At 49.5% G+C, this 14,739-nt stretch overlaps 2 protein-coding genes across 2 annotated transcripts; both read right to left on the reverse strand.

The window, feature by feature from the left end:
* Positions 1–328: 328 nt before the first annotated feature.
* Positions 329–8,593, reverse strand: LOC130524837 (monocarboxylate transporter 2-like). Its single transcript, XM_057031295.1, has 5 exons — positions 8,484–8,593; positions 7,765–7,985; positions 5,156–5,299; positions 3,393–4,190; positions 329–1,830 (listed from the first exon to the last, which is right to left on the reverse strand). Exons 2-5 carry the CDS (start codon positions 7,979–7,981, stop codon positions 1,577–1,579), a joined length of 1,413 nt encoding a protein of 470 aa, XP_056887275.1. The 5' UTR covers positions 7,982–7,985; positions 8,484–8,593; the 3' UTR covers positions 329–1,576.
* A 124-nt stretch (positions 8,594–8,717) lies between these two features.
* Positions 8,718–13,856, reverse strand: kbtbd8 (kelch repeat and BTB (POZ) domain containing 8). Its single transcript, XM_057031294.1, has 5 exons — positions 13,700–13,856; positions 12,415–12,622; positions 12,025–12,331; positions 11,127–11,946; positions 8,718–11,033 (listed from the first exon to the last, which is right to left on the reverse strand). The coding sequence occupies exons 1-5, from the start codon at positions 13,713–13,715 to the stop codon at positions 10,570–10,572; spliced, it is 1,815 nt and encodes a 604-aa protein (XP_056887274.1). The 5' UTR covers positions 13,716–13,856; the 3' UTR covers positions 8,718–10,569.
* Between the last annotated feature and the right edge of the window lie 883 nt (positions 13,857–14,739).

The following is a 14,739-nucleotide window of genomic DNA, read 5'->3' on the forward strand; positions in this document are numbered from 1 at the left end:
TCATTAACAAATGAGTACTTCTGGTTTCAAGGATCCCGTTGGACCATTTGGAAAATAACTTCCCAAGTGTTGATTCTTCCAAAATGTAACCTTTTGTTAGCAGCAACCAGACCAAATAAATAAATAAATGTGAAAATCTGTGTTTTTCCATTTTTTTCCAATTTACTAGGGCCCTCATTTAGCGACACTAATGGGATGCACGCAGCCAACAACAGGAGTCTGGAACGCCTTGACCTTTGCTGATGTGCTCGTCTCTGACATTTCCAAACTTGCAACTGTTTGGAGGATGTCCACAACACGTTTAAGACATAAGACATGTTCAAACCCCTCAGTGAGCCACATTTCCTTTATTTAACAGAATCAGTTGAGTTTGACACTTTTTTAAGATCTAAAGGACATACAGATGCACACAGGTGTACATTTTGGCCGTACCTATAAAGGGAATGTGTTATTACGCACTATTAAAGCTGCCACCACTGTGAAACAGGAAGACGATCCTCTGTTAACCACACACAGGTTAAAAAAAATGGCAGGCAAACATAGGAAGCTGTATTTTACTGACATGACCCTATGAATATTATCATACAGTGCAAACAAAATTATTAATAAATAATTCCATGACGGCTCGCTGTTTTGCCTCCAAAAATGTGCCTCTAAGTGTTTGGTATTTAAGGCGTTGCACCAGATGAGGACACAGGCAAGTCTCATCTGTATCTGCTGAAGTTCATTTGTGTCCCTTGTGGGCTTCCATACTTCATGAGGGGACATGCAAACGAAGCCCATTCGGCATAAAATCTATTATTTCTTCATTTTTAATTCCATTTGCAGGTTTGACTGGAGTCTTTGGCATATTAGCATAAATATCTGAAAACAGGATTTAAGGGAACAAGAAGAAACTGTTACATTTCTGAAGGCTTAGAAATCAGTTGTTTATTTTTTAACTTACTGTCTACAACCGAACACTGACTAAAGGCTGGATGTAACCAGTTAATCCATACATTTGCCTGCAGTTACATCTGAGCAAATGATCACTGAGGTCAACAGGAGAGATTGGAACACGTTATGGATCCGAACCAGTTAGTAAGTTGCTGGCTGTGACTCAGGCGAGGTAGTTAGGATGATTTGACTGTAAGAGTTTCTTCTTATTGAGACTTAAAGCAGGTGGACGTGTAGAAAAATAGGTTTCATTGTCAAAAACAGACGGATCAATCGAGCTCCATCGACATCTGCAGCGTTAAAAGTTGCAGGCTGGTGTCCAAACTGCTGGAATAAAGCATTAATCACGTTATTTACGTACGGCGTAGACCCTCAGAACAGACTGAGATGGGCCCGGGAGGACGCTGAGGCGTCGATAACAGACATCTCCATCATCAATAGTTGTTCAATAAAACAAGAACTTGGGATAACCCTCTGTTCTGGCTGCAGGTGCACGTGCGAATGCATCCAACCGAAAGTGACAGTACGCCCGGACATTGTTAGCGTGATATCGCTAGCAAGTCTTAGAGCTTCTTGTCTTGCTTTCATGTTTGATAAAACACCAAAACATGATTTTTAAAGAGGACAATTGATTCCCGCATTACTGATCTCCTGTGGCCGTTTCAGCGTTGGGCTCAGCTGGTTCTGTCACATTCTCGCTGTCCTGTTTTGTCACCTGATCCGGGTTCTCCGAGTTTTTCCGGTTCTGCTCGAGGTCTATTGTTGCTTCCTCTGGACACACCTGGTGGTAGTTGTAGATGTTCATGACAAGGAGGAAGATGCCACCGGTCAGGATCACGGTGCCACACATGAAGAAAAGGTACTTGTAGTCCTGGAGAACATCCACCAGGAACCCTGCGACGTGAGAAAAGCAGGCATGGAAAAAGGCATCGGATTTTTGTTGTGTTTAACAAACAAACATGTTCTCCATCACAACAGACGGAACCCAACATTTCCTCATTCACAAACGTCTGCGAGCACGACTAAACCCAGATTTGGCTTTGGCGCATCTGTGAGAGACGGTGAAATCGACCGCGGGCCAAGTTGAAAGCAGCCATTTTGGAAATGACGGTGGTGGTGGTGGTGGGGGGGGGGGGGGGGGGGGGCTGTCCTGGCTCTACCTGCGTCTCCGAGAAGGCAATTTGGAACGCTGCCGCTGAGACGAATCAGAGGAGAAGCCCATTCCCGGAGCCGTAAACATCGAAACTGCCGCCGCAGCAAGTGACAAATGCAGTTTGGATCAGATATAAACATCCAGGAGTTCTAGCCAACCCAGGTCGGCACACTGCCTGTCTGTCTGCCTGTCTGTCTGCCTGTCTGTCTGCCTGCCTGTCTGACTGCCTGTCTGTCTGCCTGCCTGCCTGCCTGCCTGTCTGCCTGCCTGTCTGCCTGCCTGTCTGCCTGCCTGTCTGTCTGTCTGCCTGCCTGCCTGTCTGCCTGCCTGTCTGTCTGCCTGCCTGCTTGCCTGCCTGTCTGCCTGCCTGTCTGCCTGCCTGTCTGTCTGCCTGCCTGCCTGCCTGCCTGCCTGTCTGCCTGCCTGCCTGCCTGTAACACTTTAAAGTGTGGGCTTCAGCACCCTAACAGAAACCACGGTGTGTATGCAGGAGGCGTCCCTCCGTATTTGGATCAGTTTCAAGTCTAAACTCTTCTGCGTCGTCTGATGGATGCCTCTCCTCTGACACGTGCACACCAAAGACCATCACTCTCATTAAGCCGCTCCTTGATTGGCTGAGCAGTAATTAAGTCCATCTGGTAAAATCACCCTTTTTTCCCCTCTTCTAATGTATTCAGAGCTTAATTATAGCCCAGGTACAAGACTTTAATGACGAGAGTTTAAACTGAGCATCATTTAACACCCAAAGCTAAAGGCTAATTACACCCACTTACTGCACTTCTGCCTAATTGGACTGACTCGGTGGTGTGAGGGTAGTAACAAGTGCAGACGTAAAGATTGAGGCCTCTGGAGGATGCAGACGTGCACAGATGCACTTATTTATCCTTTTAAAACTGCCTCAGAACAGTGTCACACAAGACAAACTCTGGGCCCATAAATATTCACCTCATTAAAACCAAATGAAGGAGATGTTAGCAGAGGGACACAGAGTCGCTGCACCGGCGTTTAAATGTATTCATCCAGAGACGTAAACTGGCCGTTTGGACCATTTTAAGAGCAAAAGCCCCAATCTTATCTTCATTAAAGCACCCTTTTCTCATGGTTTTGTCTTTTTAACCCTTTAGATGGTCTTTGTATTCATTTTTCCAATAAATGTATTACCAAATTAGCCCCGCTCCATCTTCTCCCCACTTGCACCTGGAACCTTTCACAGTAAAATGCAGTTGTTCCCATAAAAGACGCCTTCAGAAACGTAATTGTAAGGAAAGAGGAGGGACAGTCAGGACTCTAAACTTGGGTTTACCTGCAGCAGGCGGGCCCACAAGTACCGGGAAGCATTCGATGATGGTGACCAGTCCAACAGCGCTGGGGAAGCGCTGGATTCCTATCAGGTCCAGCAGACATTCAAATATCAGTGCGAAGACCATGCCAAAGCTCCACCCAAAGAGGATGGCGTAGACCACCAGGTAGAAGTAACCCTTCAGCAGGGGGCACAACAAGTGGGAGAGTCCGTTTAAAATGACAGCGAAGCTGAACAGGTACTGGATTCTAAGCCTGATCCACTTGCAGCTGGCCAACAGGCCTGTAGCCGGCCGGGTAAATATGTCCACGAAGCCCACGATGGAGAGCAGGAAGGCAGCAGAATAGTCATCCACCCCCTGAGTGATGGCATATTCTGCCAGGAACAGAAAGGGAGCGTAGGCACCGAAGAAGAACATCACGTTTCCAATTATGTATATGACGAAACCTCGATCCTTGAAAATGGACAGGTCCATGAAGGTCTGAACGTTCTTCACGCAGCTGCGGAAACCTGTCTTTTTCTCCATCTCTTTCTGCTCACCAGCGAGGGACCTTACAGGTGGAGAACCAGCGGGTCTCATCAGGGCCCCGGCGACACAGGAATTGAGCATCAGCCCTCCGATAATGAGTAAACTGCCTCTCCAGCCGAACATGTTGAGTAAATATTGGTTAAGGGGGGCCAGGCCACACAGGAACACGGGGCTGCCCGCCATAGCTAGCCCATTAGCTAAAGGACGCCTGACGAGGAAGTACTTGCTGATGATGGTGACAGACGCGTTGAGATTGAAGGCCAGTCCACAGCCTGTGTGAATACAGCAAAAGAAAAGACATTACCACAAACTCCAAATGGTGGTGGTGGTGGTGGGAGGGGGGCTCAAATTAAATCAGAGCTGATCCTGCACGCTGCTCATTAAGGCTCGATCTCATTTGACTTTTTCCCGCTAAGATCTCATTTGGAGCAGAGCTAAACTAGAGTGAATTAGTAGTGCATCCACTCGGCTGTCTGCTTATCCAAATATTTAGCATCAACTTGTGTTGCATGCAATTGAGCAAACAAGCATTTAAAAAGCCTCTTTTTATTTCCTTTATGAACGTGAGTTCAGAAGGTCTGTCTGAAGTTTGCCGACGCACTTTCGTTTTCATCGGCGTGTCCAAATTTTCACAGGAAATTCACGTTAGCGTAGCTGTTCGGAGAGAGACGGGGGTGAGGCACAAAACTAGCGCGGTGAAGTACGATAAAGTGCACCCTTCAGATACAAAAATGCATCAAAACACGGCCTTCAAATGCACCGTGTCGACACTACAGGATGGCTGAAAGCGTCTGGATGGTGCTGGGAGGAAAAAGCGCAGGTGGAACCTGTGTATTAAGAATGGCCTGCGATGAATCATGACTCCTCGGTAAACTAGCCGAACAAGGGCAGAGTGGGAGCCCGGCCACGTGTTGACCAGCAGCCACTAGCTGGGACCATTAATCCTTCCTGGGAGTCCTTGGCAGGTTAATGAGCCCCGTGCGACGAGCACGATGGGAGCCTGCAGTGAAGAACGGAAGGCCACAGAAGACCACGCTCGCTAAGATCAGCGACCAGTCTGCTGTAATTACCACCCAGGTTCTGACCCTCCAAAAGCACCTCAGGAGTTGGGGCAGATGCTCTACGTCCTGTGAAAACACACACCCATCTGAAAAAAGGACACCGACCCGACAACCTAGAAACTCCACTCCTGCTCAAGGTTACTCGCTACGTAAACATCTAAAGTCAAATCCTGTACCTCCGATGATGCCCACAAATAAATACAGGAAACTGATGGACGTGGCCAGGGAGGCTGCCGCCACGGACAGGCCGGACATCAGGCCGCCCACCATGACAACAGTGCGGCATCCATAGCGATTGACCAGTAGGCTGCTCACTGGACCTGAACACACAGAGGGAAATATTAGAGAAACAGTCGTTAGCACGGTCAAACCAAGGTTAGGGGAACGCCGCAGGTGTGATCGCAGGACGTAGGAATCCCCCCTCATAACAAATAACCAGCCCTTCGAACGCCATCACTCTCCCTTTCATTCAGAACCTCCAGAGTCTGCAGCAGAGGGAACTTTTGGGTTATTTGAATATGTATGAATTCTTCTCATTTGATTCAGAAGTCCAAGAGACCATCAGTCAAACTAAAACCCAGCCACTCCCAAAGGCAGGAAGGGAAACCAGGCACGGCAACAATGAAAAAACAAACTGAATTCAAGCATTCAAGTTTATTTGGTTGCTCTAAATAGGAAAATGTTTTTAAGAACCGTCCTTGGCCTCGGGAGGAAGATAAATAAGGAAGACGGCTGTTTGATGGTGGATTGTATGACTGTAAATGGGCAGGCTGTTAGATTGCTGCACCAGCGTTTACCACAGTAAAATAAGAGCTTTTTTGGAACCACAACAAACAATGAAAGCACACGATTCAAATGTTTTTAATTAATAAACAAAGCCAGCGGAGTTACAGGAATTTCTCCACGTGTCGTTTCTCTTTTATTTAAGTCTTGTTTCATTCGAAATACGTAGTTTAGGCAAATGCTCAAATAACCTATTTTAAGGAATCTTCAAACCTAAAAGTGCGTCCCGTAAACAGCCGGATCAGGTGACCGAGCGATCATGTGACTGTGCCTGTCTGCTTCCGGTCTATGTTTAATACTTATTTACAGACGCCGCAGGAAATTCGAATCTCCACTTGGGCCGGATGGAAAAACCTGCTCGCTAATTGTCGGAAGCATCTCTTTACTTCCTGTGCGTCCCCCCCCAGCTTGATAGAAAACCTCAAACGAGCAAACGAACTCATGGTGCTCCACGGAAAACAAGTCTGTGTAGCTCCTCTCCGACTGTATAGGTGCCGTTTGAATTCGCCCGCCGACAAACTGCTTGTTTATGCAGTCAAACGTGCGCCTGCCGAGGTCAAAGATGGATCATCTGTGGCCCTGCAGCGGTGTCACGACAGGCCAGCTCCAACAATGCCAACGTTTCCGCCTCCATTACAACTTTATCATTTGCGCTCCTGGATCAGAGGTGCTCCGGAGAGGCTGTCGCGTGTCTCCCCGGGGGCCGGCGCCACACTCGTGCGCGCGGAGCCACACTCTTGCGCGCGGGGCCTCGCGCTCTGATAGATTCCTCCCGTCTCCACTCCGCTGACATTGCCGTAGCCTCGCCAAGGACGGCGTGATAAAGCCGTCTGCCTGAGCGGCGGCGAGAGGAGATATTTCACCAGCGAGGCCTCCTCGGTTGCACATCCTGTTGTCCCGTAACCTTGGAAAAACAACTGTTATCACGCAACGCCTCCGCGGCACTTAGTCCTGCCATAAATCGCGTCACCTCCGGAGCCTGAACGCAACGCGACTGAGACGCGTCCATTTCCTCCGTATTAGAACATTTAGATTCATGTTTAAAAGAGGTGTGGGGCAAATAACACCCTTTATCGGGTGATTATGCCGACACCTGTAATTGAATTTCCCAAAAAAGAGCTTTGGTAGCGCGTTGGTTAAAACCTGACTTTATGTAGGTCGATGAATAAATGATGCCAGAGCATTTCTTTGTATCATGGAGGACCTGAATGTAGCATATCGCAGTGACGCAATGCCAACTCGATGCACTTTTTGTCTGCATAATTCCCAAATTGAATGAAAACTGTGTTTGGTTTGGGGTTGTTTTGCATTAATCCCTTCACGCAGCATCAGAACTAAAAGCCGTCAATGATCAGTTAGTGATTAAAGTCTCGTTTGGAGTGTGAATGAGTGGAAACCATCAAAGAACTTAATGTTTTGTTTTTTTTCTTTCCGTGCTCCTGAGCTCGACCGCACGCTTCATCATCACGGAACAATTAACACACTCTTTGTTCTGGAACCTGTCAGACAGTCTCATCTGACAAACACGCACCCTGGAGAAAGTTGCATCATTGTCATTCAGATCTGCGTGAGTTTATAGCACCATGGTGCCTTTAACATAAACACTTTGTGACCTTTCGCATTTAAAGCCATTATATATCAGTCATTGGTGCCAACCATGAGTATAGGCCGTGCAGTTAATGCAGCGTAGAAGACACTATTCTACTTTTTGTTTTTTTTGTCCCACATGAGCAGCGTGTCTTTCTCATCTGATTGGCTCGACTCCGGGGCCCCTCAATCAGGGGTCAAAAACGAACAAAGGATTCATGCTCCCATGATGCCGCAGCAAATGTGCATGCAAATGCGGTTGTGGAGCGTTTCCAAGTGCACTTTAATGGTCTTGATGCGTTCACTCTGAGACCTACAGACAACATTCCCAAAGTCAGACTAAAAAACTAACCCCCACCCTTGGCCCATCCCCCAACAAATGCTGGACTTTGGAACAAAAATCTGTTTGACTTACCTCCCCCGTACACAGCAGCCAGCATGACAGAGGAAATCAATGCTATTTCACTAAAACTGGTGCCCAGATCATCCTGGATCTCCTTGAAGAAAATGGACAGGGCTTTGGGCAGGCTGTAGGCGAACCCAATGGAAATGTGTGCCCCAAAGACCACGACCCAGCCCCAACCGCCATCAATGGGTTTGAAGGCCACTGGATCCTCTGGAGCAGAGGCCATGATCCTGTTGAGAATGAAAATGCAGCTTTATTTCTGCACCTTCGATGAGGCCGAAACGCTGTTGAATAAAAAGCCACTTTGATCCTATTCAAATCTCTCCCGTCAGCTGTTGAACTTCATTGCAAAGACGAGTTTGAGCGCCTTTGCCTCCCGAGGACGCGAGCTTGTGAGCGCGTATGTGCTGCAGCTCCTTGTTGACAAAGGTGAGGCAGCGGGAGCACAAGTTTCGGTCGACTCCGCACGCAGAGGCTCGAGACAGAAAAGTCATTTCAAACCCCCGCAGAAGTGCCTGACCACTCCAGAGTACTCAAGGAGGAACCTCTAATTCATGGAGGAACTCCCGGGAATGCTGCACGCTGCTGCCGGGATGGGGGGTGGTGTAAAGGCCAGCTGTGCGGGCCGGAGCGTGACCTGCTGGAGAGGTCACGCTCCGGCCCGCTGCAGCACCATCAAACTCCTGCATTTATCCGTTTCCCCCAGTCAGAAAGTGAAGCGCACGTACCTCTCAGTCAGCCGCTCAGCCTGTTTGTGGCTCAGCTTCAGTCGGCAGCTTTATCTGACGCTGGGTCACATGTGCTCTCTTTGCCCTGGGGGGGTCAAAACATCACAAGACCCACCTCCGCTGCATGTTACGACAGACGTGCCGTCCTTAATAAACCGGCTGCATTCTTCAACCGATGGTCGAAGCCCCCCCCCCCATCCGCCGCACGCCTGGTGCAAGAAAAGAGCCGCCAGCCACCTTTACTGGTTTTATTTCAAAGTATGTGCAATGTAAATTTCACAGTTGAGCTCAGCCACCATTAGAACCCAGCAAATAAAAGGAGAATACATGAAGACGACGGAGTAGCACCCATCAGCCGAACACGGCAAACTTTCTCCCTCCGCCTTGTCTTTTCTGTGTCCGGCGTCCGAAATCTGTCCTGCTGCTTAATGCTCAGATTTGGTGAGATGTCACGTTGAAATGCTGTACAACGGCGGGGCGGGGGAGGGGAGGGGAGGGGGGCAAAATAAAACGCTTCACTCGTGAGGATTTCTCTACTGTAGCTATAGAATTACAGGAACCAAAAAAAAAGGGGGAAAAAGAAACAGCAACTTTAGACAACGAAAGGGAAAATCACATCTATCGTTTCAAGTTATATATAAAAAAAAACTAAGTAAAAAAAAAACTGTGCAAGTACAGCAAACCTACAGTATGTTACACAAAACAAAACACTTAAATACAGTACTGTTTCAGTAGAAATCCTGAGAGTTCTCCGATCCAACCTTCTGCTGACGTGATGAGGGCGACCAGCAGTCCGCGGGGGTGGTGGTGGGGGGGTGATGAGGGTGGGGTTCTCTTGGAGAGGTTCTGCCCTCCACGTTCCGGCCTTTCTGCAGTTCTACATAAGATTGTCAAGAAAAAATGTTTAAAATAAAAAAAGCGCCGTCCTCTGCGTGACGTGAGGGCTCCGCCAAACCCTTGTGGCCAAGAACAACTGGAGAGTGATTCAGTGCAGCGCCCAGACGGTTCTCTGCATATTCAAACAGCCAAACAATCGCTACCCCAAGGAAAAAGAAACCAAAAAAAACCGATGCGCTTGACAGCCCCGTCGACGCTCCTGGACTTATTGCTACCGCGACTGTCTGGATCGGCATTAAGGAGACCTCGGGGTGCTCTGGAGCTTCAGAGGGAGGCCGTTGGCCCGTTCCAAACATTAAGATCCGGTGGAAATGAAAGAAACCGCAGAGCTTCACATCACTGTCCCTAACATGGTCCAAAACGTCCCTTTTCTCCTCTTCACACACATCTGAGGTAAGCCTGGTCGGGAAATCTTCCACTTAGTGTCGTCGCAACTTCGACTCCATCCTTAGTTCTCCAATGTGGAGAGCGAGTGCGCCCACGGCTGACGCACCAACGGACACCGAGCTCGAAGCGGGAGGCGCAGATTGGCCCCCGGTGCGGGAGACGGACGAGAAGCCACGCGTGGTGCGATATCTGACACGCGGGGAAAAGGGACCAAAATATAAAACACGAGCACACGTCAAATCAAAACTGCTCTACAGAACAAGCTGAAGAAAGATTTGAGCTATAAAAGGAAAAACACACACACGCGCACACACACGAAGCTCAGTCAGTGACCCCACTGAGCCGCGAGCTCACCTTACCCGTAGTTATATAGTTTGAGTTTATATATAGCCATCTCTGCTCCGTAGCGTCCGTATTCTCCAGAGAGCACGTCCGTCCTGCCAGTACCCTCCCTTGCATGCTTATTATTTGTAAAAAAAAAAACAAAAAAAAAACAACTCCTTATCTGTAAGTATCTACAACAAAAATAGAACATGGCTCAACAGAACGAACAGGATAATTGCACTTATGATCGGCTGTACGGTGTTTGTTAAACAAGCATCAGTGTGGGTCGCTGGTGCCGTGTGGTTAAAACAACAACAACAACAACAAAATACTGCAATCTTTAAAGCACCCTCATTTTGATCATTGAAGTTTGAATTTAAGACTCAACCAAAACTGGTCTGCGTGGTGCAAAGAGGAGGCAGGGCCGCGCGGCGCCGCTGCCCCCGACCCGGCGCCTGGCTCCGCCAGACGCGTTGCCTCAAAGCACTTTCTGGAGACACTGAGGGTAAAGTTTGGCCACCACGCATTCAAAGTGGCGCCCTAAATCCCAGAGGCGGTCCGGCGTCTCGTACACTTTGGCCCAGGCGTCTACCTCGTCGTCGTACTGGTAAAGGGAGTTCTTGCGGCTGGTGCGGAACACGTGCTCCTCCACCATGACCTGCGTGGCCCGCACGAAGAGGTGGAGCTTCCCCTGCAGCAGCATGGCTTTGATGTAGGGGCTGGTGGCCTGGTCGAAGGGCAGGTCTCTCTTTCGGCTCCACGTGTTCCTCTCGATGTCGTAGACCTCCACGGTGAACGTGCGCTGGTGGTTCCTGCAGATGCCGGCGATGTAGTAGATGCAGTTCTTGTACAGGGCGGCCAGACCCTGGCTCCGAGGGACGCTCATGGGCGCCAGGTGACTCCAGTAGTCCTTTCGTGGGTCAAAGCAGAAGAAGTACTCGCCTGCAGGGGACACGGACCACAAAACACTCATTTTTAACGGCGGTTTTCAGCTAAAACGAAGCGGCGGCATCGCGGCGAAGGAAAGCGGCTCACCCTGAAGGACGTAAATGCGGTCTCTGTACTCCAGGGCGCTGTGGAACTCCATGGCCACCGGCATGGGACTCACTGCTGTCCAACAGTTGTCCCGGGCATCGTAGCACTCCACCGACTTCAGCGCGTTCCGACCGTCGCCCTCGTACACCCGCCCTCCCAGCGCGTAAAGCTTCGCGCAGCAGTGCACGAGCCTGCAGCCTATGCGCGCCCGCAGCAGGGGGGCGCGGGGGAGCCAGCGGTTGCCCGCGTGCTCATACTGCCAGAAGTCGCTCTCCGCCCGGTGGTCGATCGACACCTCGCTGTTGCTGGGCCTGTACCCTCCGCCGATGTAGATGTCGTTCTCCGAGGAGACCAGAATGCCGACCTCGCGCAGGTCGTTGGGCGGTTTGCACAGCTTGAACACCCTCCCCGTGGCCGCGTCCAGGCAAGGCACCGTCTGCTTCTTCCCTGAGTGTTTGTGAGCGGCATCAAAGCAGATGATCATCTCAGACGCGGTCATGCCCAGGCGCTGCGAACACCCGTTGGTGCCGGTGAGGCGGGCTTTGGCCTCGCTGGGGTCCTTGGACAGGGACAGGGCGCAGGCGAACGGGGCGGGAATCCCACTGAGGAAGGCCTCATCCAGCAAGGGCAGACGGATGCACTGGGAAAAAACCTCAGCGAGGTGGGCCTCGCGCCCGGGCAGGTCGTGCTCGGCCCAGCGGACGATGCTTTCGTACACGTGCTCTTCCTTCTCAACGTTGAGGTCGTCGTTGTTCAAGATGCTGACGAGCTGCTCCTCGGTCATCTGGAGGAACTCCTGCTCCCAGGACACACACAGGAACTGCCACAACAACAGGGGGAGTACAGTCACAACACCAGATTAAAGCGTGGAATCGGGAGGATCGCTCGGGACACCCACCTTCTTACGGATGTAGTCCTGCGAGCGTTCCTTCAGCTCCTGGTGGCCGTAAGCATCAGCAAACATAAAGACCCCGATACAGTTCTGGGGGTCGAGTCGGCTGATCATGAACTGGGCACACTGGTCCTGCAAGGCGGGGATCTGGAAAATGCTGGCTGCCGTGAACAGGGCCTGGACGTTGGACTCAGAAAGCGTGACTCTGGAGGTGTAGGCGTAGTCCAAGACCAGCTGCATGGATTCAGACTCCACCCCGACGATTCTGACCTCGCGCTGGCTGCTTTCTGTAAGGCCGCTGGTGAACATGGACCTGGTGGCGCAAAAAAAAAAGGTCTTTATTCATCAATTCTCGGGCATTTTCGAACAATCCGTTTCAGAATGGATGCGCCCTACCTAAAATACGGGCTGATTGCTGCCAGGACATTTCGGTGACATGAAAAGGTCTTGCCGTGATCCACTTCTACGACGATGTCGGTGAGCTGTGCTTCGTCGTACAAGGCTTTCAGCTGCTGCAGCATGTTACAGGCATGGACAGCATCTACCCCGTTGAAGTTGGTGCTTGGAGGCGTCCCATTTTGTACTTGTAACAGCTTCCCTACCTCTGTTAACACCCCACAGAGAGAATAATGTGCACATTAAACAACAGAAATAACAAAAAAAAGCATCTTTTAAAGTTAATACACTCCCTCGTGAAAAATCTTATGACTAAATAAACAACTTCTTTCCATGACTATAGGTGGGAGAGCATTTAATAAATGTCCATTTAGCTATTGGGATTTTGCGTATTAGAGGCAACCACAATAAGTTTATTTTCTTTGCAGCGAAACACAGAATCCATAGAATAAACTAGTCCATACAGCACCTTCCACAGGTTGCACCAAGCTGTCATGGCTGACTTTATTACAAACTTTGCAACAAAGAACTTGTAACTTTTTCTGCATTAAGCAACACGAGGTGAGCAGGAGCGACTGCTTGACAGGACAAAGGCTCCCCAGGAGTGGAGAAAACAACTGTCTCACCAGGTGGAAGCTAGCAGGCTAATACCGACCACTTTAAAACGGTTTGATCGAAACCTGCTAGAAATAATGCTCTCAACCACTCGCACGTACTGCACAGCGGCTGGTCTAGGTTTAGCTTTTATTAAGGTGTCCTTCTGCTTCTGCCGACTGGTTGATAACCAGAGCTCCAACTTTAAGCAGACATCGAGACATCGAGCTAATGCTAGCCAGCTTTCTTTGACACAACATTGCAAGATGTTGGACGATTTAAAAAAACAACAACAACTAATGCTTCGACCCCTCTTCGAGAACCATGAGCGGGATTTAATGATGTTTAATGCCTGTGCACTGCGACTGATAACCGGAGCCTCAACAGGCACTTGTCCAACCTTTGTCTCTTGACATACACAAGTGTTTACACAATCAGCTGGAGATAGCGAGCTAACCGACCGAAACTTAGCCAGAGCTAGCATTAGTAGCATAGCGACGCTAACGATAACCAACACTTTTTGAAGAGTCTGGGGAGCCCGAACCCTCTGAACGAGAACGTAATACGTCGTAAATTTTTCAGCGAGTCTGTAAAGTCACGCCCCAACAACACATAAACGCTAAATTTATAACTTTACAACGCGTTACTAGAGTCTGAGAGGTGGACAAAACAATGAAATGATTTTGCTAACCTCCACTGGCAGCCATTCTCTCCACCGAGAAACGTCAGTGAGTGAACAGCGGAGCCCCGGAAACAAGGAACAGCCAATCACATGACGCGCTCGGATCTCACAGCCAATCAGATCCGTCGGCTCTGGAACGGGGGGAAAAAAGTTGCTGGCTGCACGAGCGCATTTTCCTGTGAAAACAGAGGTCCAGAAGTATGAGACCAGACCAGAACACATCGATCTAAGATCAAAAGCAGACCTAAGTGCACATCTTAAGCCCAAATTTAGCTCTTTCCCCTAAAAATGCGTTTTAATACGTGGTTAAAAATGGGTTGCGGTCACAGACTTTCTAAACTAAATTGCACTAAATGAGCTTTTTGTTCAGGTCATTGAGCAGGTTGTTGGAAAATGCTGGGGGTTTTGTTATTTTGTTACAGGCGAGTGTAAGGACTTCTTTAGGCTTGATAATGGCCAAATTGTGATGCTAAATGACCGGGTCAGAACAAAAAGTGCAGCTCTTTTGTGGTGTTTCTTCTCTGCAGTGGTCAATAGGTGCGTCTCCGTGCAGGGTTTCCTGGTAAGTACTGGGGGCATGAACTTTACCGGAACCTCCTGCCCCACCTGGGAGCTTTTTGGGGACTTGGTTAGTGGCCTGAGAAAGGAACCAGGGCAAACCAGACGGGGGCCATCGAGGCTCCCCAATCCACGTGGGGAGCAACGTCTGGCCCGGATAGTCCGATCCAACAGACGAGCTGCTGTAGCTCCCGCTGCTAACATATGTAACACAGTAAAATGTGGTTATGGGTCTGCAGAGACCGGTCACGCCCACCCTGACCTGCTGTTTGGGCAGCTAACCAATGCTGCAGGTGTCACTCTGCCATCTGTACTGAAAAAGAAGAAATCCACAGGATATTTTCCTCTAATTTCCCACTCTTTGTAGGTCGCTTAAGCAAACATTTAAACGGTCCTCTGGAACGACACTCGGACCTGCATTATATTGATAATGAACAGCTGCAAAGCCAGATTGCTGCGGCGCCAAGAGGGCTCCAACACGGCGCAGCGTC

The sequence above is a fragment of the Takifugu flavidus genome, chromosome 4 (assembly GCF_003711565.1).
Source record: "Takifugu flavidus isolate HTHZ2018 chromosome 4, ASM371156v2, whole genome shotgun sequence".
In the NCBI taxonomy this organism is placed as follows: Eukaryota; Metazoa; Chordata; class Actinopteri; order Tetraodontiformes; family Tetraodontidae; genus Takifugu; species Takifugu flavidus.